We start from the raw sequence: 25,538 nt of genomic DNA on the forward strand, positions 1-25,538 counted from the left end.
GGCATCCTTGCCGGGCTTCCGTAGTGGGACCACCCTGCCCATTTTCCAGACTTGGGGAACAATGAGGGTGGATAGCGACAAGTTAAGAACTTTAGTGAGATACTTCACTCCCGGCTTATCCAGCTGTTTCAACATTACCATGGAAATTCCGTCAGGGCCCAACGCATTGGATGATTTAGCATTCCTTATGGCATTCGCAACGTCATCCATTGGTTCATCTTCGGCAGGAAGAGATCTAATGCGACGTAACACTCTTCTCTTCGCCCTGTCACTCTCGGGGTGCTCGACAAACAGTCGATTGAAGTAACATGCACACCTCTTCGGGTCAGTCAACGTAACGTCGCCAAACGTGACTGAGGTCCTGTCATCCCTCCTTCCGGGGTTCGAGAGTTACTTAACCGTTGTCCACAATTTACTTATACCGGCTCCAATGTTGCAACTCATCAGATGATTTAACCACGTGTTCCGCTTATGGTCGCCGACCAGCCTGTTAACTTCCAGTGTCAGCTCCCTGACTCTGGGGTCGTCGGGATTGGTTCGACGAATCTCATAACGCTCATTTGCTAATCCCGTCGCCTCTGCTGGGAAATTTGGTCTTATTTCGGGTATTCAACCAGCAGGTATATGGCGAGCGGCTGCAACTTTGATGATGTCTCGGAACGTCCTTTCTGCTACCCGAACATCAGAAGGATTGGACAATTCTCTGAAGCGGTGATTATTGAACTCTCCGAAACTAGGCCAATCAGTTTTCCCATGATTGATGAAATTGCGGCTTTCAGAGGTGTTGACATCGGGCGGTCTACTGATGGAGACAATTATGGGGAGTTGATCTGATCCAAAAGAAACGACAGGTTGCCAGTCGGCACGATGTTGTTGTTGTAGCAGAATATAAACCATAGGTTTTATGCTGTGTTGGCAGCCGCTGGCCACTCATGTACGAAATAAACCCGCTCCCGTAGGATTGAGGAGACAAGATGGTTTTGTCCGGCTAACTGACCTTGCAAAACGTAAAGATATCAATCTACTCAGCAAGCACTATAACCTTTGGGTCGTTTCCGAAGACCGAATACCATAACTCATGATGAGCATTAAAACCCCCAAAGACCAGACCGTTACGACCTTCCAAAATCTGCGCCTAATGTTGGACCTATAAACTGGAGTACAGCTATTTATCTGCGGGATGTATACGTTCAGCAAATCTTGCACGGCAGCTCAACACCTGACTGTTATCCCCTTACATTCTATGTAAGGGTCCATGTAAGGGGCAAGCGAGATAGGTCTGTATTGAATCTACTGGTGCAATAGGAAATCGAATCTCCCACATCCACTTCTGGTGCGATCCTTCCTCAAAACGTTGTAACCATCACAACGCTGTTAACTGCAGTTGTTGTTGTTGTAGCCCCTGCAGGTTTTCCACGTATGTATGTTCGAGGGAAGAAAGAAAATAAAGAGAAAGAAAGAAAAATTTAAGGTTAAAAATAAGACATTTTACATATCCACATCCAATCCAAGGAATATTGCTGCTTGGATTGGATGTGTCCAAAGCGATTCAGGTGTCAGTGTTGTGGGTTCTTGTGGACACATGAAAAGATGCCTAGTAATGTGAGGAGACGGTCCATAAATTGGGCACTCGTTTTGTATTTCAGGATTTAGGAGGCCTTGGAAACTATTAAGGTACCTCGATACTCCAGATCTGAGCTGTGCTAGAATGCATCTGGTCTCTCGTGGTAGCTTAGTTTCCTCTTCGCTGATTGGAGGAGGTCTGCTGCCTAAGACGACGCTATAGGTCTATGCATCTATAGCTTCTTGTACAGCATTTGTGTGAGCTAGGTTTGTTGCTCGTTTAATTTCTGCCTCATTGGGTGTATTCAGTGGGGGAAGGGTGTGCTTGTCCCTCCTGAAGTCCCACCTGATTGGTGTGTCCCTTTCTGAGGGGGGATTTATGAATGTGAGGTGATTTGGGTGGTTTGGGGAGAGACACTTCAGTTGGTGTTGTTTTGTGAGGAGTTTTGAATGTCTTTTGACATTCAGCATCTGGCATTCATGATGCAGATGATCTTCGGGCGTTTTAGAGTGACATCCCGTTGCCAGTCTGAGGGTAGTGTTTTGTGTTATTTGGAGGTTATCCCACTGGGTGTCACTAATATTGGGGGTCCAGACTGGCGCCGCGTAGTCAAGTAGTGGACGGCCTATGGCTTTATTGGTTGTTACAATGGTTTATTTTTCTTTACCCTATGTGCTTCCAGGGCTTTGAGGATATTGTTTCTGCCACCTACCTTTTTTGCCGTTAGTTCAGAGTGTTTACTGAACTGGAAAGTATTGTCGAAGGTAACTCCTAAAATGTTGGGGTATTTGACAGTAGTTATGGTACTGCCGTTCGTTGATATTTATTTTTATTGTTGTATTTACCTCTTTTGTCCAGGTTGTGAACAACGTCGCAGAGCATTTGGGAGCTGAAAGTTTTAGATTTCGACTTTCGAAGAAGTTTGAAAGGAGAGGGAGATACTAATTTAGACGATTTTCTATAGTGGAGATTTTTCTGTCAGACGATAGTACGCTGCATAGGATATAACACTGATGTTTGGAGGTGGGGTTGGTGCTTTCGCCACATAAAAGCTGAAGAGTAGTGGTGATAGTACTCCTCCTTGAGTGACCCCTTGTTTGTTGCGTCCTTGTTTGGACTTGGTTCCTGTTGAACTTGGTTTCCTGCATCGCCGCGACCATGATATACTTCCGACTCCTAAAGTCCACTATTTCCTCGATCTTACACACTCTCGACATCTATTGCATCTCACCGGAATTTGAAAATGGTGGATTCGGATGTGACAATCTGAGTACAAATAAATTGGTCCTGGGTGTTCCTCCGTCCGGACCAGAAGAATCCAGAGCAGGCATTCCGGGATATGAGGCTCTCAACAGAGAAAAACTGTACAAATACAAACATGTTTACACTGATTTACAGGCCCCAGGATAAGGCGATCGATGGTCGAACAACACGATTGGACCAATTTTGGCTGAAGTCTCGTTTAGGGGCACCATTACTTTATTTATGGGCACCTCTCGGATCGGGCTGAAATTTTCACCATAAGTAGTCCTTGGGACCCTGATCACAACGATACATAACTTTTCCGAGGGAAGTGCATACTTCCCGAGATATGGGTATTGACATTTTACTATTTTTACTTGGGCAATATGGGTATCATTTTAAAGCTCGTGGTGAGTACTTTTGATTGCGTTTACGATTTTTGCTCCTGTCCATAGGAAAAAGTCTTAAATCCCGGCCGTAGGCCCGCTACTTAAAGAAAACTTATAATTTTGGAGAAAATTTTGTTCGCGTAGCCCACTTTTGCTCCTGTCCATAGGAGAAAGTCTTAAGAACCGGCCGAAGGCCGGCTACTTAAAGGAATCCTATAATTTTGGAAAAACTTTTGTTCGCGTAGCCCACTTTTGCTCCTGTCCATAGTAGAAAGTCTTAAATTCCGGCCGAAGACCGGCTACTTAAATCTCGGGAAGTATGGACTTCTCCCTGGAAAGTTATATATAGTTGTGATCAGGGTCCCAAAGACTACCTATGGTGAAAATTTCAGCCCAATCCGAGAGTTGTCCATAAATAAAGTAATGGTGTTAAAGTAGGACTTTCCCGAAATGTCAAGACCCATATCTCGGGAAGTATGGACTTCCCCCGGGAAAGATATATATAGTTGTGATGAGGGTCCCAAGGACTACCTATGGTGAAAATGTCAGCCCGATCAGAGAGGTGCCCCTAAACGAGACTTGTTCCTTATTTTTTAAAGGAGATTTTTGGGCTCCTTGAAGTTTAAACAACATTAAACACGACTTTTTCTTTATGTACCTACTTTAATTTCTTTTAAACTCTCCAAGATGAGATGGAAATGCCTTTTTCATTTATTTAACACCACTGACGCCACCTAGTTTGTCTTTTGTTTATCATTGTCTGGAGAGAAAGACGAGTAATAACAACTGCTAAATGCCAAACAAAATTCTAATTTGTTTCCCCACTGTACTCCCTCTGCTATATGTGTGTTTTGTCTCACTCTCTCACGCAACTGGATTCCTCAATGCATCTAGCAACCATTTATTTTTCTAATAAGATTTTAATGTTTTGTTTTGGTGTCAAATTGCCCCGACAGGCAGCAACATGTACATGTATTAATGTTTGTGTGTGTAAACCTGCATTACTTGGCTTAATGGGATGATGGATTGTGGTGTGGTGCTAACAAAAAAAAAAAAAGAAATAAAATCACATATTAATACAAATTACTATTTAAAACAATAAAAATGAAAAAAGAACAAACAATAAAAAAGAGAACACACACACGTAAAAAAAAACAAATCTTTCATTTTAATATTTGACTGGTTTGTTTTTTTCTTTCTCCCTTGACAAAAAATTTAAAAAGTGAAAAGTGTAAATGGAAAAGATCAACATAAAATTTATCATTGTTTTCTTCTTCTTCTTATGCAGCCAACAACCAACCAGCCAGTCGCAAGCAAGCAAGCATCTCTTTTGCCACAGATCAGTGTGTATTTTGTTAAAACAAAACGCCAGCTAAAAAATAAGTAATCAAAGAATAAAACCAACTCCTCCATAATTGTCATTCAAAGCGATTTTGTCTGTCTTAACAAAAAAAGAAGAAGAAGCAGCGAGAATATTAAGCAAAATAACAAGTATCAAATCAAAAATTACCAACTTTTAATCGTGTGATAATCATTCATTATTCACAACACCAAAATAATTTAGCAAAATTAATTTCCGTCGCATAAAAATCTTTTCAAAACTGGATTATAATAAATCCGACGATATTGGATCTCTGCAGGAAAACAATTCGGGCATAACCAACAAAATGGTTAAACGGTAAGTTTTGTTTTTTGTTTTTTGATATTTTTGTTTTTACTTTCTTCTTTTGTAATCCACTCTTTGCTTTGTTTCTTAAGGCCAATGATGGGTACCTATATTGTGTTATCAAAATGTAAATAAATCATTGATAATGTGGCAGACAAAGGCGAGCTAAAGTTTTTTTTAAATTTTAAACTTTAAAATCAAGAAATGGCAATAAAAAAGAAATACTTTTAATGAAATCAAGGCAAGGTAAATAAGACAAAGAAAAGGGAGAGTACAATGAGAGCTTGTGGGAGTTTAAATCTCACTCTAATATAAAAGTAAATAAATCAAAAATGGAGAAAAGATCTTCTTATCAATGAAACTTTTTTGTTGGATTAAGTCCTAAAGAGTGGAGTTAAAAATACGTACATCCTATGAAAATGTGAAACTTTGTCATAAATCAAAAAGGAAGGGAATTATAATGAAGATTCAATGGATGTTTAAATGTTTTGTTGCTTAAATCGAATATTGAATATATTCATTGTCATCAATATATAAATAAATCATTGGGAAATACTAGACATTTGGGATAAATCTCTTCATAATGCATAGGTATTTAGTGGGAGTTTAGAAATCAATAGAGAGGAATTACACAAAGACACTTTCTATGAAAACATAAAAAAATTAAACAGGGGTATTACAATGAAAAATCTTCAGAATATTTAAGTGTTATTAATGAATATACACATATGGTCATCGTGGTTTATGTTGAAATTTGTGCTTCACCATCAGTTTTATCTCAAGAAAGATGTGAACTGCTTTACATTTCGAAACTTCTATAGGTATGTAGTCAAAAAATGAAAAAAATTGGTAACATTTTGTTTCTGTGTCACTTTTGTTTAAAAGTACAAAATTTGGTGGCCAAAAAATAAGTACTACATTTTGGATTTTTTTATTATTTACCTATAATCGAGTAAATTGTAATAAAGATTGGTTAGTTGTCTAATTGTGCTAATAATTGGCCTGTTCCCGTACTTTAAAAAGTGGTAAAAGTCGTAAACGATTTTCAAATAAATTTTGTGTACGGGAACGCAAAATGTGTAAAAGTGGTAAAAATTGTAAAAACTTTTTTGTTCTGGAACAGAGCTATATTAAACAATAAAAAAATAAAAACAAGTAAAAAAGTGTCAGTCGGCTTTGCCGACAGATATATACCCTCAGCCAATGTGAAGTGAAACTTTCAGCTACGGACAGATCGAATGTATTTAAGGTCTTTTCAGAATTTTGTGGCCCTTTTTAGACATTTGAACTTGCCGACAAAAATGTGGATTAGTAATTAACTGCAATAAGACACAAATGTTAAACTTTTGTGGGGGATGTACCCTTAGAGAGGATCGATATGGGCCATTTTTAAACTAAATTTTAACAAACTATTAGGAGATCCAAAGTTTGGACCTAATTGATTGCCCCATTCAAGTGATATCGTCCTAGAATTTTAGTGAAATTTTTTTAAATATTGTGGAGAAGTACCGGAAGCTGTGGACCGGTATTGCCCCATGAAACTTAGTTTGGATATAATATGACGAAGACCAAATGTTGGACCAAATCGGTTGAACAGTTCGAGAGTTATCGTGCTCTCCGACTGGCACATATGGTGACGTAGGGGTTTTTTACACCTTTCGGGCTGTTTTCCCAAGAAATATGGACTTGCCCCTGATAAAACTTTTACCGTCGTAATGTAGATAGCGAATGCAAATCGCTTCAATAAAAATCAAAGTGATTCGAGAGCAGGTCTTAAAGTGAACTTATCCGAAATTTTGTGTGAGAGGTACCAGAAGGAGTATACAAATATAGTCCATATTCGAACCAGATCTATATCTGGTAGATATATTAGGTATATTAGGATGTGCAAAGTATGGATTACATCGGTCACTCCCTTCAAGAGTTATCGTGAGCACAATTTTTCCGAACATTTTTGAACTTTTGTGGGGGAGGTACCTGAAGGAGTGGACCGATATGGCTTATCTTCGAATTTAAACTATGTTTGGACAAAAAATTTTGGACCGAATCGGGAGATCTGTTCAAGAGTTATCTTGCGCTCCAACCACCTCACACTGTGTCATAAGGTTTTTTGCAACTTTCAGACTATTTTCTCAGGAAGTATGGACTTGCCCCTGATGAAACTTGTACCGTCGTATGGAGGGCAGTGAATACAAGTTGCTGCCACAAAAATCAAAGTGATTCGAGAGCAGGTCCTAAACTGAACTTTTCCGAAATTTTGTGTGGGAGGTACCCGAAGGAGGGGACCGATTGAGTCCATATTGGAACCTGATCTAAGTCTTGTAGAAATTTTACATGTGCATAGTATGGACCAAATTTGTTACTTCCTTCAAGAGTTATCGTGCGCACAAATTTTCCGAACATTTTCGAACTTTTGTGGGGGAGGTACCGGAAGGAGTGGACCGATATGGCCCATCTTCGAACTTAAACTAAGTTTGGACAAAATATTACGAAGGTCGTCCAAACATGCTTGGGGTCTAAAACCATTATTTCGATGAGGCACATTTTGCCCCTATGAAAGTGTATATACCCTCGTTAGCATAAATGCTTAGGGTATAAAAATCTTCAGAAGATTTAAGTGTTATTAATGAATATAGATTTGATTCTGTTCCGGAAACTTGTTTATCGCATGGACTATATAGGGCAGTCCATGTGATAAACAAGTTTCGAGAACAGTGTCATTCATTAATAACACTTAGCTGATAAAGGTCACGGGGTTATGATGGACATTGAGGGGATGGGTTAATGTCTTTTCATAACACAGATAGTTCTTGGAGCTGATCAAGCTTGAGCCTGGCTCTAATGACCCGTACATTGAATGTATGAGGGTTGCAGACAGTTGTGGAACTGCCGAGGTAAAGTTGCTGCACGTATACATCCCGTCGATAAATAGCTGTACTCTAGGTTATAGACCCAATATTAGCTCGCTTTTGGAGGGTCAAAACCGTCATGTCTTGGGAGACTTTAACGCTCATCATGAATTGTGGCATTCGGTCCTGGGAAACCACTCTACTTTTGGCACGGGCAATGAGGACGCCCCTACCAGAATTAGCGGAGAGTGTTACAATTCGCCAGACATAATCATCGTGTCACCTTGCAACCCGTCGTTTCCCTTGGATCAGAGACCATCTCTCCATAATTTTCTCCATTAGCAGACCGCCCGATTTCATCACCTCTGAACGCCGTACATTCTTCAATCATGGGAAAGCATATTGATTGGCCAGGTTTCAGAAAGTTCTCTAATCAGCGCTTCGGAGATCAGCCCAACCCTTCTGATGTTCGGGTAGCAGAAAGGACCTTCCGAGGCATTAACATTTGCTGCAACCGCACGCCATATAGCTACTGCTCGAATACCCGAAAACTTCCTAACAGAGGCGACGGGATAAGCTAATGAGCGTGATGAACCTTGTCATGCCAAAACCCAGTGACCCCAGAGCTGAGCTGGCACTGGAAGTTAACAAGTTGGTTGGTGAGAATAAGCGGAACAAGTGGTTAACTCATCTGAAGAGTTGCAACATTGGAGACGGAATAAGTGAATTGTGGGCGACGGTTAAGAAGGAAAATAGGACCTCAGTCATGTTTGGCGACGTTACACTGACTGATGCGAAGGGGTGCGCAAGTGCTTTCAATCAACAGTTAGTCGAGCACCCCGGGTCTCTCCCTGCAGAGAATAAACCACCACAATTTACAATCGATGATGTTGCGATTGCCACCAGAAACGCTAAACCATCCAAAGCGTTGGGCCCTGATGGAATCTCTATGGTAATACTAAAACAACTGGATACTCCAAGGAGTAGAGTATCTTACTAAAGTTCTTAACCTGTCGCTAGCCCCCCACATCGTTCCCGAAGTTTGGAAAATGGGTAGGGAGGTCCCGCTACTGAAGCCAGGCAAGAATGCCAGCAACGTTGAATCATACAGACCGATTTCGCTTTTCTCGCCCGTAGGAAAACACTCGAAGCTTTAGTCCTTCCCACCGTCAGAAATAGCTATCCAATTGCCTATCATCAGCATGGGTTCAATAAGCAGCACAGCACGACAGTGGCGCGCTGCACGCCATCTCCGCACATATTAGTCGAGGATTCAATCAGAGCATGTCGTGAGATAGTACAGTAATGGTGGCGCTTGACTTTTTAAAAGCCTTCGATACTGTCAGGCACTCCACACTGTATGAGGATATAGAACAGACAACCCTCCGACAAAGTCTGAAACGTTGGATAATCAATGTGTACATGGCGTCCACCAGTGAAATTCAGAAACAAGACGCCTGAGCCCCGTAGAATTAAACAGGGAGTACCCCAAGGTGGGTTGATATCTCCGGAACTTTACTGTATTCCGCCCCTCCAGGCGACATTGAGATCGTAAAGTATGCGGATGATTGCACGATCTTGGCGTCGGATACCTTCCCAGATGTCATTTGTGAAAGGCTGAACTCCTATTTGACTGATCTTACCATCTTTTACCACGCGAGGGATATGCAAATAGCCCCATTAAATCTACAGTCACTCTGTTCACCACGTGGACGGCAGAGGTGAGAACAGAGTTGGATTTCATGTTTGAAACGTTGGATAATCAATGTGTACATGGCGTCCACCAGTGGAATTCAGGAACAAAACGTTCGATCCCGTTGAGTGAAACAGGGAGTTCCCCAAGGTGGGTTGATATCTTCGGAACTGTGTTAACTCTACCTTTCCAGTATTTCGCCCCTCCAGACGGCATTGAGATCGTAAAGTATGCGGATGATTGCACGATCTTGGCGTCGGATACCTTCCAAGATGTCATTTGTGAAAGGCTGAACTCCTATTTGACTGATCTTACCACCTTTTTCCAAGCGAGGAATATGCAAATATCCCCATTTAATTTACAGTCACTCTGTTCATTGTATGAACAGCAGAGTTGAGAACAGAGTTGAATGTCATGGTCGATGGTAGCAGAATTCTGACCATAAAGTAACCCAAAAGTCTAGGGGTCACATTCGACAGCATGTTCAGCTATCTGGGACAAGCTGAGATGTAGGAACAAGGTATTCAAGTCCCAGCCGGCAGCACTTGCAGGATCGGGTATCAGTTAAAGTCATCTTGCAAAGTAAAACGAGTTTTGCGAGGATACCAAATAAGAAGTCTAAGACCCGTATACTGAAAAAGTGAGTTCCTCCTCAAGGAGGGATTATATCTCAGGAATTTAATAATTTTAATCTCTACCTTTCTGAAATTCCATACCCATACCGAATTGTTCATAACTTTGTATATGGTAACATTACTTCCGGGAATAGATCGGGTTCGAATACAGACTCTATCGGACAAAATTTGGTAAAGTGAAGTTTAAGAGCTCTTTAAGGTTGTCCTTGCGCCCCCATAACGACAGTACAATTTTCTCGGGGACAATTCCTGAGATAATGGCCTAAAAGCTCGAAGAAACCTTGACGGCACCAACTAAAATGGCAAATCTGCAAGGTAACTATGGCAGGGAGTTTCTGATTGGTCCAAACTTGACACATCGTTTTATTTCATCTAGTCATGTATCAGGTTGGAATATGGACTTTATCGATCCCGAACTAGCAACTCTACCCATTTCAGTTGATACACAAAAGATAACCCTCAAAGGGAGAAACCAATTTGGTCCAAATGTTGTACATTATGTTATTCCTTACAGCCTCGAATTCTGTCCGAATATCGACTACATCGGACCAATCTTTCGATTACGCCCCACAACGTTTGAAAAGGGTGCAGTTTAAGGACTCATCTGGGATCGTTTTTAAAGTGTTGGTAGGTACAATTTTTTCCAAACCTTCTGAGGAATTGACCCATAAGTTCAAAAAACCCCTATAGACGTCAGAAGTATTCTGTTTATTTCTTTTCTTTTAGTCTAAGGCTGAGGGTATATCTCTGTCGGCACAGCTGATTGATACTTTTTTTACTTGTTCCATGATCCGTGGAAACCGTGGAGGGCAACAAATCCTCCACCCTTGTGATGTGCAATATAATAGATTATTTTTTATTATTGGTACCATATCACAACCTTTAATCACCTGCCGCTGCGGCGATAATTGTTAAAGTAAAACGTCAAGAAAATGCATTCCTACTTCGTCACAATAAATAAAAGTCTCATTATTACCAATCGTGAACAACAGGTGTTTATCTTGCCCAGAGTTAATGACCGTCTCAATATAAGTTGTGTTGTATTTAATCATTAAATTGAATTGTTTATTTACATAAAAAAATATATTTCTCTGTGTATTTTGTTTATTTTTGTTATCTGGCGCGACGACGTTATTTTTCTTCCACCTATCCGTCAATAGCTTCAATACACTCCCACAAAACGATACGCGTTACTCCATTAAAAGCAAATTGTTTTCTTTTTCTTTCAAAAACAGAAGTTCAATGACTAGACGACAGAAGTTTTGTCATCACAAACACGTAGTTGAAAAACAGAAATTAAATTTTTTGTTGGATTTTATCCGTCGATTCGAAATTTTAAAACAAAAAGGTCGTCGTCATCTACGCTGCCATCTAAAGATTAGAATGGCCGGCCGACTTTATTGCCCGAAAAACACTTCAACAACTAGACATTGCAGTTCATTGCACGCTAATGTTTGTTGCTCCTTGACTTTTTTTATCAAAGGCAGAGGAGTCTACTGGAACTCTTTGCCTAACTGTCTAATTAACAAAATAAAGAAAGAAACAAATTATCACCAGACATAATGTTAAAAAACGCGTGTCATTCGTGGGCCGAGGGACGGCAGAGTGATGGGGGAGGATTAGGGTCAATGACTGCAATTCGATTTATAGACATTTTCAATAATTGTTGCAATAAATTTGGATATGACGAAAAAAATGCAATTTCTTTGTTAAATAGCATATTTAACAAATTTATTTTATTGTTAACAAATGAAAATAATGATATGAAGGGGGGACTACTGGTGTTGGAAGAGGCTTTATAAATTGTAAATCGAGAAAAAAAATAAAAAGGTATCAGTCGGCTTTGCCGACATAGACATACCCTCAGCCTATGTGAATTGAAACTTTCATCTACAGACAGATCGAATGTATTTAGGGTCTTTTCAGTATTTTGTGGCCGCAAGGTATGGATCGAATCGGTTCCACACTTCAAGAGTTATCGTGCGAACAAATTTTCTGAACATTTTCGAACTTTTGTGGGGGAGGTACCGGAAGGAGTGGACCGATATAGGGATAGGTAAGTCGACTTTCGATTAATCGACTTTCTGCAGTAAAAAGTCTAAAAACCGTTGTCGACTTTTGTGTGGAGGCAAAATCGCATAATCGATTATCTTGTGATCGATTTCCGAGTTTGCCCATATATTGTTGACTTGGTGGTTTTACAGTTTTGGCGGTTTTACAATTTCAAAGAAATCTCGAAAATCGTCGAATAATCGATTATAATAGATTTGCTGCGGTTATAAAAAACTCGAAAGTCGAGTTTTAGGACAACTGAAATAATCGCCAGACCGAAAAATCGAATTTTTAGTTTTAGACCAAAATCGAAAAGTCGAAAAATCGATTATTGCTTTCCATTACCTATCCTTAGACCGATATAACCCATCTTCGAATTTGAACTAAGTTTGGACAAAATATTACGAAAGCCAAAATTTGTACCGAAGCGGTTGATCACCTAACACTTCATATACATATTACTACAAGAAAACCACTTGGCCGGAACTTTTCCGTGCCCGGTGTTTGGAACTTTTCCGTGCCCGGACGTAGGAAAACTCAGGACCAATATGATTATGCTAGGTATGCAACATCCGTAATTATTATTTTTATTTTTTTATTTATTTATTTATTTATTTATTTATTTATTTATTTATTTATTTATTTATTTATTTATTTATTTATTTATTTATTTATTTATTTATTTATTTATTTATTTATTTATTTATTTATTTATTTATTTATTTATTTATTTATTTATTTATTTATTTATTTATTTATTTATTTATTTATTTATTTATTTATTTATTTATTTATTTATTTATTTATTTATTTATTTATTTATTTATTTATTTATTTATTTATTTATTTATTTATTTATTTATTTATTTATTTATTTATTTATTTATTTATTTATTTATTTATTTATTTATTTATTTATTTATTTATTTATTTAAAAAATTAATTAATTTATTAATTAATTTATTTATTTATTTATTTATTTATTTATTTATTTATTTATTTATTTATGTATTTATTTATGTATTTATTTAATTATTTATTTATTTATTTATTTATTTATTTTTTTATTTATTTATTTATTTATTTCTCAAATTTCGGTGAGATGCAATAGATGCCAGTAGCGGGTGCATCTCAGGGGTTGCTCTGGACACACCCATGTGAGCATATGAGACTACCGCATTTCCCTAACAGTTCTTAACACCAGCCGTTGCTGTTCCAATTCCTGAAAATTCATCGTTTGAAATATAATTGCTTGGGACTGGCTCCAATAACTCGTACATGGATTGTATTGGGTTAGCAGTCAGGTGTGGAACTGCCAAGGTAGAGTTGCGTAACGTATACCTCCCCATGCTCTTAGGGGACTTTAATATTCAACATGATTTGTGAGAAGTTCCCCTTGTCCCTTCGGCGATGTTGTGCTGGCTGTGCAGATTGATAGTCCTACGTTTTGCATGGTCAATGATTTAACGAAGAGTGTCACAGTTCGCCAGGTATAACCATCGGGTGACCTGGTGTGACAAATGACGTTTACCCACCGTTTCTACCATCTCTCCCCCATAATTGTCTTCATCAAACATCAGTAGACCCCCGATTTCAACACCTCTGAACGTCGTTCTTTCATCAATCATAAGAAAGCTAATCGGCAAACTTTCAGAGAGTTCAATAAACACCGCTTCTAAGATCTGGCCAACCTTACTGATGTTCGGGTAGCAGAGAGGACGTTCCGAGACATCATCATTGTTGCAGCTACTAGCTAATATACCTGCTGGTCGAGAGAGGCGGCGGGATTAGCCTATGAGCGTTGTTGTTGTTGAAGCAGCATCTAATGCTGGGTTGGCTGGCCGAAACACTTTTGGTTTTGGGTCAATCCGGTACGTAAGAACCCGCTGTCGTGGGATTGAGCCGCCAATGAGCGTGATGAGCTTCGCTTAGGCAACTAGCCGTAGTGACCCCAGGGTCAGGGAACTGTTCGGGGAGCATAAGCGGAATAAGTGCAAAATTTGAACCGGAATAAGTGAATTGCGGGCAACGGTTAAGTCACTCTCAAACCCTGACAAGAAGGAAGACAGGACCTTAGCCACGTTTGGCGGCAATACACTTATAGATCTAAAGATGTGCGCAAGTTACTTTACACGACAGTTTGTCGAGCACCCCGAGCCTTGGGCCCTGATTTAATCTCCATGGTAATACTGAAAAAGCTGAATGAGCCAGAAATTCAGTATCTCAATAAAGTTCTCTACCTGTCGCTAGCCATCCACAACGTCCCCAAAGGCTGAAGCCAAGGATACCAGCACGATTTTGATTGGTCGCCCGTTGCAAAGACTCTCGAGGCTTTACTCCTTCTCACCCTTAGAAATAACTATACAGCAGCATGGGTTCCGTAGAAGCACAGCAAACCATATTCACACATTTTCGTCGTGGACTCCACCAGGACAAGCTACTAATAAGTCGAGCGCCACCAAGACTTATTAGTAGCTTTTGATACTGTCAAGCACTCCGGCCAAGTTTGGGACTTTGGATAATCCATTACGTACGTAAGTGGAATTCAGGAACAAGAAGTCCAAGCCCCTTATGACAGTATGATCTTGGCGTCAGGTACCTTCCCCGATGTCGTTTATGAAATGAATATCAGAATATCCGCCAACAAATCAATAACCACTCTGTTGACCACACTGACTGCAGAGGTGAGCACTGACTTGATTGTCATGTTGTTGCTGTTGTAGCAGCATATAATGCTGGCATGTTGTTATTGTTGTAACAGCTTTTATTATTATGTTTGTATGTTCGCTCTTCTGTTCAATCTGGCTCTGGGTCTATCCTCCAGTTCCAGGAAAGTGGCTGCTATAATGGGATGTAACCACAGATTCACTGAGTTAGATGAGTAGGTTTGGCTGGGCAGTTGAAAAGGTGTTTTCTGTCGTGCGGGCCCATGTCGCATACTGGGTAGATGTCTTGCACGGCGCGGTCGATTTCTGCCCAATAAGAATTTAGGCGACTGCAATATCCCGAGCGTAGTTGAGCCAAAACTGCTCTAGTTTGTCGTGGCAGCTGACGCTCCTCATCAGCTATAGATGGGGATGTATTTTGAGGACTTTATTCACACTATACTTGCGTATATGTTGGACCTCCCTCTCTAGAGCATGAATATCCTTCCTGATATGCCTGAATGTATCGGGCCTAGCCAGCAGATAATGGTTGGGATGGCTCTCACAGTAACACCCAAACAAGTACTGCAACGAAAGCATCTCATTGTGTTGCTTTACTGAAAGAATCTTTGCCTCCTCATGTAGATGGTCCACTGAAGACTTGAGGAGGCACCCTGTTGCTGTTCTCAGGGCGGCATTCTGGCAAGTTTGAATCTTGTTCCAATTCGTATCACATAATCTCGGGGACCAGACTGGCGCCGCATAGCTTACCACAGACCGACCTATCGCGTTAAATGTGGTCAACAAGGTTTCTTTATCTGCACCCCAAGTGCTGCTGGCCAGGAACTTGTTCCTACTTTTCAACTTGTCGCAGATAGCTGTGGCGTGTGCGCACGACGTGAATGTAGTGTCGAATGTGACTCCTAAAATTTTGGGGCAGTTTGTGGTCGGAATTCTACTAACGTCGACCACGACATTCAATATTCTTCCAAACTGCGCTGTCCATGTGGTGAACAGGGTGGCTGTTGATTTTGTTGCGGAAATCTGCATATTCCTCGAATGGAAAAAGGTGGTAAGATCGGTTAAATAGTGGTTCAGTCTCTCGCATGATCTATGGTGGTGGAATTTCGGCCAATAAAAATTCTAGGGGTAAAAATACATCATGTTCACGTTTTTCATAGGTCCAATACACAGCTGTTTGCGACAAGCTAGATGTAGGAACAAGGTCCTCAGTCGGCAGTAAGAAACATTGTCGACCACACATACCGCGATAGGTCGGTCTGTGGTAAGCTATGCAGCGTCAGTGTGGTCCGCGAATATCAGTGCAACGCAATGGAAATATATTCAAACCTGCCATAATACCCCCCTGAGGACCGCAACAAAGTGCCTCCTCATGACACTAGTGAGTTGTCGTGAGGAGACGAAGAGTTAAGCGCTTTATAAGCACAATAAGATGTTGTTGATGAAGTGTTTGTTTGAGTCTTAACGCAGGTAGTTTCCCTGCCACAATCTAGTGAACAGGCTTCCCACCAGGTACTTCATGAGAGATCTTTATAATGTGAAGAGAGATGTCCAAAGTTATAAACGAGAACCTATAAATCAACGAGCCTAACAAGCAGGCTTGAATAGTATTCACTCTGATGAAGTTCCGCATGCAGAACAAAGATACAGTGTAAATGTCATACTCGGAGACCACCCCCATCCATCGTAGCAGAAGAAGGCCAGCTGCCAAGACAAACACGAGTGGTTTTAGACCAGTTAAGATCCGGAGAATGTAGCCGACTCAATTCATATTGGCCCTGAAATGATGCCACGATACTCAACACATGCCCGGCATGTGGATTGGAACAACACGGCATGCTACACATCTGTCTCTTGATTCTTTATGGAATCAGCCACTCCAGATTGCAGAATTTTGGAATCTGGGCACAGAGGAACCGGAACCAGATTACTGAATACAAATATAATAACGAACATATTTGCGTTGCTACAACAACAACAAAATATATCAAAGCCGAATAAAAAAAAAACAAAAATAAACCACAAAAACAATGGCATATCTCTCCTTTACCGACAGTATTCGGAATAATATGAAATATTTATCACATATAGTGCTTTTTATGCTGATTCCAACGCTGTATAATTTTTGTTGGGGAAATGTATACTTCCCGAGATATGGGCCTCTGAAGTTCCGAAAATTCCCCTGTTTAAAGGCCGGCTACTTAGAGAAAAAAATTGATTTAAAAGAAAATGTTGCTCCCGTTCCCGAGATTGGCTGCTGTCCATAGGAGAAAGAATCAAATCGCTGGTCGAAGGCCGGCTAATAAAAGAAACTTACGATTTTTGAAAAAAAAGATTGCAAATTTGTTCCAAAACAATTTTGGAGCAATATTAGTTTTTCTCAGCAATTTTCCAGAATCTCTTAAAAGTTGCAAATTCGAACGTAATTCCAAAACAATTTTCCAATAAGGAAAACATTTTATCCATTCCCTGGTTCTGATATTTTTTTGGCAGCCAAAACAAAGAGGAAGACAAAAATGTCTCATAAAAAACCAACTTCAGTGACATTTTATTTCTTTTTTCTTTCTGTGGACCTCTGCTGCGACTTTTTTGTTTTTATCATTAAATCGGGTGAAATTCTATTTTTGTTGTTGTTATTCTTGTTGTTGCGTTATGGTCTTCGTTTCATTTCAATTTTTGTGAGTGTGGCATTTTTATGTCGTTGGCTTTTGCTACGAAAAGATGAAAAGGCAAGGCATGCCTCCGCTGTCGTATCCAACATTTATCTTCAGCAACACCACTTACATGGGTAAAACATACAACTCCAGAGCCCAGTTGTTGTTTTGTTTCCTTTTGTTTTACACCTTCCTGGTGCTTCTCCTTGCCGCCTGTCCTGCCTGCTGCATTGCCATGATGACGATGTCTATTTTGGTATTTTCCTGTAAAGCGCCTGCGCTTTGCAACACTGTTCCCAAACGAAGAAAAAAAAAAACAGAAATCTCGCCATCATTGCAAATCAAAATGAAAAATCCTAATTTTTCGAAAAACAAAAAACTTAACATCCACAACATCATCATCATCGCCATAGGCAAAGCGGAAACTTCATGTTTTGATACAATTTTTTTGTTTCTTTTTTCTTGCCAGCCATAACCTCATGATACAGAAACTATCAACCACCAACCCCTTTATGCCCCCCCACTCGCCACTCTTTTTATGGGTTTTCCACATAACCGCAATATATTGCATTGCTCTGCAAAACCACCACCCCGCTCTGCACCCTTCTTCATCATCAGCCGCTCACACAAATAATGTAACGGACTCCAATGTGTTTTGTTGCGTTTCGTGTACTATATTTAGGAGAAGGGGGGAGTAGTGCCAAAAGGCCAGGATATTCTAAAAGATGCAATCGCTTTGTCTGGGGGTTGTTGAGCGGCAAACGGGGGTTATTATCAGCCGGTTAGAGAAACAGAAATACCACACAAGAACTCCACCATTATGCACTTGCTGCTGCTGCAAACTCAATGAGAGAGCGAGTGTGGTATTTTCATTGTAAACAAATATTCTTGCCAGGGATGGGAAGTTGAAGTTATCAATTTGTTGTGAAATGTCTATAGATGTGTTTTTGGAAATTCCATTTCATGGGAACGACTTTGTCGAGGTTCTAACAGGTTTGCAAAAAAAAAAAAAAAAAAAAATAAGATTTGTCATATCCGCATCCACCATATGTCAACATCGTTGAGATGTAATAGGTATATAGAATAATTGCACTTTCGAGGCTGCTCTGGTTTTAGCACAGCACCACATGTTGCTGTTAAGCACTTTGGAAACGCATTTACGGCTTGTAAAGTTTAGGTAATTTTCCCATCTATGGCTTGTGTAGTGTATCTGTTAAGATGTGTGTGTGTTTGTTGTATTTGTATATTCATTGAGAAATATTAGCGGTATTCACTCATTGTGGTAGATTTACAACTCTTGTTAATGTACTATATGTACCAGGGTTTTTTACAACGAAGTGTGAATGTCTTTTTTGTGAATGTCGTAAACAAATCGAAGCATCTTAACGTCGTCGTAAGTCTATCTTTTAGTTTCAGTTTTATTACACTTTTTCATAAAAATTTGTTTTTTTTCTTGGCCTCCATTATTTTATTATCTTTTATTCTTTTTATTTTTCCCATTTTTCCACCAAAAAACAAAACTCCGACATAAAATGAAACTCACAACAAAGTGACGGCACAACAATCAGCTGTTCTAACCCTTGTAAAAGTACAATGGAATGTTTACAAGACTTTTAGGTCGAGTAAATTAACAACCCTGTGGTAAATTAAACTTTCATGTATTTTGTTGTTGTGGTATTGTAAACACTTGTAGATCTACAATATTAACAACATGTACAAGATCTACAATGCCACTTTACAACGATGAGTGAATACCGCTATTGTTTATTTTCCTACTTGGTTATCTGAGTTATGAGCCCGGGTGCTGCGTATGTTTTTGTTTTTTTTTTCTGCTTTTCTGGTATAAAATTGAATGTTTATTTTTTCTTTCATCCATCCATCCGACCATCCGATTATAATCTCTTTCACTGTTTGTCTGTGCCTTTAATGCTCATGTATCATCAGTTTGTTTTTCTTTCAATTGTTTTTTTGCTGTCGCCCTGTTTGCTTTAGCTGCTGTCCTTCCTCCATATCTGCTGCAGCATGTGTGGTGTTCAAGTTGCATTTTGTTGTTGTTGGTGTTGTTATTTTATCAGTTGGGTATTCACTTTTCTGGAGCAATGTGAGAGTTGCCAACTTTTAAATAATAATAATTTCTAAAGCAAGTGTGCTTTGAAATACCGTTTCTGCTTCTATAGACCGTTTCTATAGACCCTTTATGAAAGAGAGGTTGCTTCGATAGACCCTTTCTGAAAGAAATGGTGCTTCAATAGACCCCTTTTGAAAGAGAGGTTGCTTCGATAGACCCTTTCTGAAAAAAGGGTGCTTCGATAGACCCTTTCTGAAAAAGCGTGCCTTGATAAACCCTTCCTGAAAAAAGGGTGCTTCGATAGACCCTTTCTGAAAGAAAGGGTGATTCTATAGACACTTTCTAAAAGAAAGAATGTTTCTATAGATTCTTTCGTAAAAAAGGCTGCTTCTAAAGAAACTTTCTGAAACAAAGGGTGCTTCTATAGACATGAAAGAAAGGGTGCTTCTATGGACCCTTTCTAAAAGAAAGGGTGCTTAAAACCTTTTCTAAAAGAAAGGGTGCTTCTGTGGACCCTTTCTGAAAGAAAGGGTGCTTCTATGGACCCTTTCTGAAAGAAAGGGTGCTTCTATGGACCCTTTCTAAAAGAAAGTGTGCTTCTATGGACCCTTTCTGAAAGAAAGGGTGCTTCCATGGACCCTTTCTGAAAGAAAGGGTGCTTCCATGGACACTTTCTGAAAGAAAGGGTGCTTCTATGGACCCTTTCTAAAAGAAAGGGTGCTTCTATGGACCCTTTCTGAAAGAAAGGGTGCTTCCATGGACCCTTTCTGAAAGAAAGGGTGCTTCTATGGACCCTTTCTAAAAGAAAGGGTGCTTCTATGGACCCTTTCTAAAAGAAAGGGTGCTTCTATGGACCCTTTCTAAAAGAAAGGGTGCTTCTATGGACCCTTTCTGAAAGAAAGGGTGCTTCTATGGACCCTTTCTGAAAGAAAGGGTGCTTCCATGGACACTTTCTGAAAGAAAGGGTGCTTCTATGGACCCTTTCTGAAAGAAAGGGTGCTTCTATGGACCCTTTCTGAAAGAAAGGGTGCTTCCATGGACCCTTTCTGAAAGAAAGGGTGCTTCCATGGACACTTTCTGAAAGAAAGGGTGCTTCTATGGACCCTTTCTAAAAGAAAGGGTGCTTCTATGGACCCTTTCTAAAAGAAAGGGTGCTTCTATGGACCCTTTCTAAAAGAAAGGGTGCTTCTATGGACCCTTTCTGAAAGAAAGGGTGCTTCTATGGACCCTTTCTGAAAGAAAGGGTGCTTCTATGGACCCTTTCTGAAAGAAAGGGTGCTTCTATGGACCCTTTCTGAAAGAAAGGGTGCTTCCATGGACCCTTTCTGAAAGAAAGGGTGCTTCCATGGACACTTTCTGAAAGAAAGGGTGCTTCGATAGACCATTTATGAAAGAGAGGTTGCTTCGATAGACCCATTCTGAAAGAAATGGTGCTTCAATAGACCCTTTTTGAAAGAGAGGTTGTTTCGATAGGCCCTTTTTGAAAAAAGGGTGCTTCGATAGACCCTTTCTGAAAAAGGGTGCCTTGATAAACCCTTTCTGAAAAAAGGGTGCTTCGATAGACCCTTTCTGAAAGCAAGGGTGATTCTATGGACACTTTCTAAAAGAAAGAATGCTTCTATAGATTCTTTCGTAAAAAAGGCTGCTTCTAAAGAAAGGGTGCTTCTATGGACCCTTTCTAAAAGAAAGGTTGCTGAAAAAAGGGTGCTTCTATAGACCCTTTCTGAAAGAAAGGGTGCTTAAAACCTTTTCTGAAAGAAAGGGTGCTTCTATAGACCCTTTCTGAAAGAAAGGATGCTTCTATAGACCCTTTCTCAAAGAAAGGGTGCTTCTATAGACCCTTTCTCAAAGAAAGGGTGCTTCTATAGACCCTTTCTCAAAGAAAGGGTGCTTCTATAGACCCTTTCTCAAAGAAAGGGTGCTTCTATAGACCCTTTCTCAAAGAAAGGGTGCTTCTATAGACCCTTTCTCAAAGAAAGGGTGCTTCTATAGACCCTTTCTCAAAGAAAGGGTGCTTCTATAGACCCTTTCTCAAAGAAAGGGTGCTTCTATAGACCCTTTCTCAAAGAAAGGGTGCTTCTTTAGACCCTTTCTCAAAGAAAGGGTGCTTCTATAGACCCTTTCTCAAAGAAAGGGTGCTTCTATAGACCCTTTCTCAAAGAAAGGGTGCTTCTATAGACCCTTTCTCAAAGAAAGGGTGCTTCTATAGACCCTTTCTCAAAGAAAGGGTGCTTCTATAGACCCTTTCTCAAAGAAAGGGTGCTTCTATAGACCCTTTCTCAAAGAAAGGGTGCTTCTATAGACCCTTTCTCAAAGAAAGGGTGCTTCTATAGACCCTTTCTCAAAGAAAGGGTGCTTCTATAGACCCTTTCTCAAAGAAAGGGTGCTTCTATAGACCCTTTCTCAAAGAAAGGGTGCTTCTATAGACCCTTTCTCAAAGAAAGGGTGCTTCTATAGACCCTTTCTCAAAGAAAGGGTGCTTCTATAGACCCTTTCTCAAAGAAAGGGTGCTTCTATAGACCCTTTCTTAAAGAAAGGGTGCTTCTATAGACCCTTTCTCAAAGAAAGGGTGCTTCTATAGACCCTTTCTCAAAGAAAGGGTGCTTCTATAGACCCTTTCTCAAAGAAAGGGTGCTTCTATAGACCCTTTCTCAAAGAAAGGGTGCTTCTATAGACCCTTTCTCAAAGAAAGGGTGCTTCTATAGACCCTTTCTCAAAGAAAGGGTGCTTCTATAGACCCTTTCTTAAAGAAAGGGTGCTTCTATAGACCCTTTCTTAAAGAAAGGGTGCTTCTATAGACCCTTTCTTAAAGAAAGGGTGCTTCTATAGACCCTTTCTCAAAGAAAGGGTGCTTCTATAGACCCTTTCTCAAAGAAAGGGTGCTTCTATAGACCCTTTCTCAAAGAAAGGGTGCTTCTATAGACCCTTTCTCAAAGAAAGGGTGCTTCTATAGACCCTTTCTCAAAGAAAGGGTGCTTCTATAGACCCTTTCTCAAAGAAAGGGTGCTTCTATAGACCCTTTCTCAAAGAAAGGGTGCTTCTATAGACCCTTTCTCAAAGAAAGGGTGCTTCTATAGACCCTTTCTCAAAGAAAGGGTGCTTCTATAGACCCTTTCTCAAAGAAAGGGTGCTTCTATAGACCCTTTCTCAAAGAAAGGGTGCTTCTATAGACCCTTTCTCAAAGAAAGGGTGCTTCTATAGACCCTTTCTCAAAGAAAGGGTGCTTCTATAGACCCTTTCTCAAAGAAAGGGTGCTTCTATAGACCCTTTCTCAAAGAAAGGGTGCTTCTATAGACCCTTTCTCAAAGAAAGGGTGCTTCTATAGACCCTTTCTCAAAGAAAGGGTGCTTCTATAGACCCTTTCTCAAAGAAAGGGTGCTTCTATAGACCCTTTCTCAAAGAAAGGGTGCTTCTATAGACCCTTTCTCAAAGAAAGGGTGCTTCTATAGACCCTTTCTCAAAGAAAGGGTGCTTCTATAGACCCTTTCTCAAAGAAAGGGTGCTTCTATAGACCCTTTCTCAAAGAAAGGGTGCTTCTATAGACCCTTTCTCAAAGAAAGGGTGCTTCTATAGACCCTTTCTCAAAGAAAGGGTGCTTCTATAGACCCTTTCTCAAAGAAAGGGTGCTTCTATAGACCCTTTCTCAAAGAAAGGGTGCTTCTATAGACCCTTTCTCAAAGAAAGGGTGCTTCTATAGACCCTTTCTCAAAGAAAGGGTGCTTCTATAGACCCTTTCTCAAAGAAAGGGTGCTTCTATAGACCCTTTCTCAAAGAAAGGGTGCTTCTATAGACCCTTTCTCAAAGAAAGGGTGCTTCTATAGACCCTTTCTCAAAGAAAGGGTGCTTCTATAGACCCTTTCTCAAAGAAAGGGTGCTTCTATAGACCCTTTCTCAAAGAAAGGGTGCTTCTTTAGACCCTTTCTCAAAGAAAGGGTGCTTCTATAGACCCTTTCTCAAAGAAAGGGTGCTTCTATAGACCCTTTCTCAAAGAAAGGGTGCTTCTATAGACCCTTTCTCAAAGAAAGGGTGCTTCTATAGACCCTTTCTCAAAGAAAGGGTGCTTCTATAGACCCTTTCTCAAAGAAAGGGTGCTTCTATAGACCCTTTCTCAAAGAAAGGGTGCTTCTATAGACCCTCTCTGAAAGAAAGGGCGCTTCTATAGACCCTTTCTCAAAGAAAGGGTGCTTCTATAGACCCTTTCTCAAAGAAAGGGTGCTTCTATAGACCCTCTCTGAAAGAAAGGGCGCTTCTATTGGCGCTTTCTGAAAGAAAGGGTACTTCTATGGACCCTTTCGGAAAGAAAGGGTACTTCTATGGACCCTTTCGGAAAGAAAGGGCGCTTCTATTGGCCCTTTCTTAAAAAAGGGCGCTTCTATTGGCCCTTTCTTAAAAAAGGGCGCTTCTATTGGCGCTCTCTGAAAGAAAGGGTGCTTCTATGGGCCCTTTCTGAAAGAAAGGGTGCTTCTATAGACCCCCTCTGAAGGTAGCGGACCTTCTGTGGACCCTTCCTTAAAGAAGGTTTACTTCTATAGACCCTTTCTCAAAGAAAGAATGCTTCTATAGGCCCTCTCTGAAAGAAAGGGTGCTCCTATAGACCCTTTCTCAAAGAAAGGGTGCTTCTATAGACCTTCTCTGACAGAAAGGGTGCTTCTATAGACCCTATCTAAAAGAAAGGGTGCTTCTATAGACCCTATCTAAAAGAAAGGGTGCTTCTATTGACCCTTTCTAAGAGAAATTACGCTTTTAATGACCCTTTCTAAGAGAAAGGGCGCTTCTATTGACCCTTTCCAAAAGAAAGTGCGCTTCTATTGGCCCTCTCTGAAAGAAAGGGTACTTCTATGGGTCCTTCCGAAGGGGTGCTTCTATTGACCCTTTCTAAAAGAAAGGGTGCTTCTATTGGCCCTCTCTGAAAGAAAGGGTGCTTCTTTAGACCCTTTCTGAAAGAAAAGGTGCTTCTATAGGCCCTTTCTGAAAGAAAGGGTGCTTCTATGGACCCTTTCTGAAAGAAATGTTACTTCTATTGGCCCTCTTTGAAAGAAAGGGTGCTTCTATAGGCCCTTTCTGAAAGAAAGGGTGCTTCTATGGACCCTTTCTGAAAGAAATGTTACTTCTATTGGCCCTCTTTGAAAGAAAGGGTGCTTCTTTAGACCCTTTCTGAAAGAAAGGTTGTTTCTGTAGACCCTCTCTGAAAGAAAGGGTGCTTCTATGGACCATTTCTGAAAGAAAGGTTGCTTCTATAGACCTTCTCTGACAGAAAGGGTGCTTCTATAGACCCTATCTGAAAGAAAGGGTGCTTCTTTAGACCCTTTCTGAAAGAAAAGGTGCTTCTATAGGCCCTTTCTGAAAGAAAGGGTGCTTCTATGGACACTTACTGAAAGAAGGGCTGCTTCTATGGACACTTACTGAAAGAAAGGGCGCTTCTTTTGGCCCATTCCAAAAGAATGGGTGCTTCTATAGACCCTTTATAAAAGAAAAACTGCTTCTAGAGACCCTTTCTAAAAGAAAAAGTGCTTCTATGGACCCTTTCTGAAAGAAATGGTGCTTCTATAGACCCTTACTGATGGCAACTCTGTCTCTTCTCTTGGCATGTAATTTGCCCTTTTGTGTTGATTTTGCTTCAGTTAGATGTTGCTTGATTTTGCTAGCTCCAGTTGTTGTTGCTGTATATTTGTTTTGAAAATGTATTGCCGTTTTTTCCAGACAACTGCCGCCACCGTCACAGCCGCCTATCTGTATGTCGCTGTCATTTTTGTGTCTTCAGTTCGCTGGTGGCTGGCTGCATTTATTTTATTTCATGTTTTGCTTTTATACGGATATTCGTTCGTCGTTACTTGTTATTGTTTTATGCGGCAAATATACTCTATACACCGCACCAAGTGGATATGGAATTTTTGTTCCTTTCTTTTGTTCATATTTTTCGTGTTGCACTTTACCAGCTGGTTTTCCAGTTTTGCTGTTATTCACTTCAAACTTTTTAGGTTCTCTTCGAAAGCAACCAAAAAAAAAAAACGAATAAAGGTACTATGGACAGATGTACAAAACACCTTGCACCTATTATTC

General features: G+C 40.2%; 1 protein-coding gene across 2 annotated transcripts in view; it reads left to right on the forward strand.

The window, feature by feature from the left end:
• Pli (E3 ubiquitin-protein ligase pellino) overlaps positions 1–25,538 on the forward strand; it is a 161,550-nt gene that overhangs the window by 4,712 nt on the left and 131,300 nt on the right. For both annotated transcript variants that reach the window (XM_073962105.1, XM_073962106.1), the window contains exon 2: positions 4,484–4,873. In XM_073962105.1, coding sequence (XP_073818206.1) covers positions 4,863–4,873 — 11 coding nt within the window. In that variant the 5' untranslated portion in view covers positions 4,484–4,862. The remainder of the gene's footprint in view (positions 1–4,483; positions 4,874–25,538) is intronic.

This window comes from Musca autumnalis, unplaced genomic scaffold (genome assembly GCF_047663935.1).
Source record: "Musca autumnalis isolate F117 unplaced genomic scaffold, ASM4766393v1 scaffold_1, whole genome shotgun sequence".
In the NCBI taxonomy this organism is placed as follows: domain Eukaryota; kingdom Metazoa; phylum Arthropoda; class Insecta; order Diptera; family Muscidae; genus Musca; species Musca autumnalis.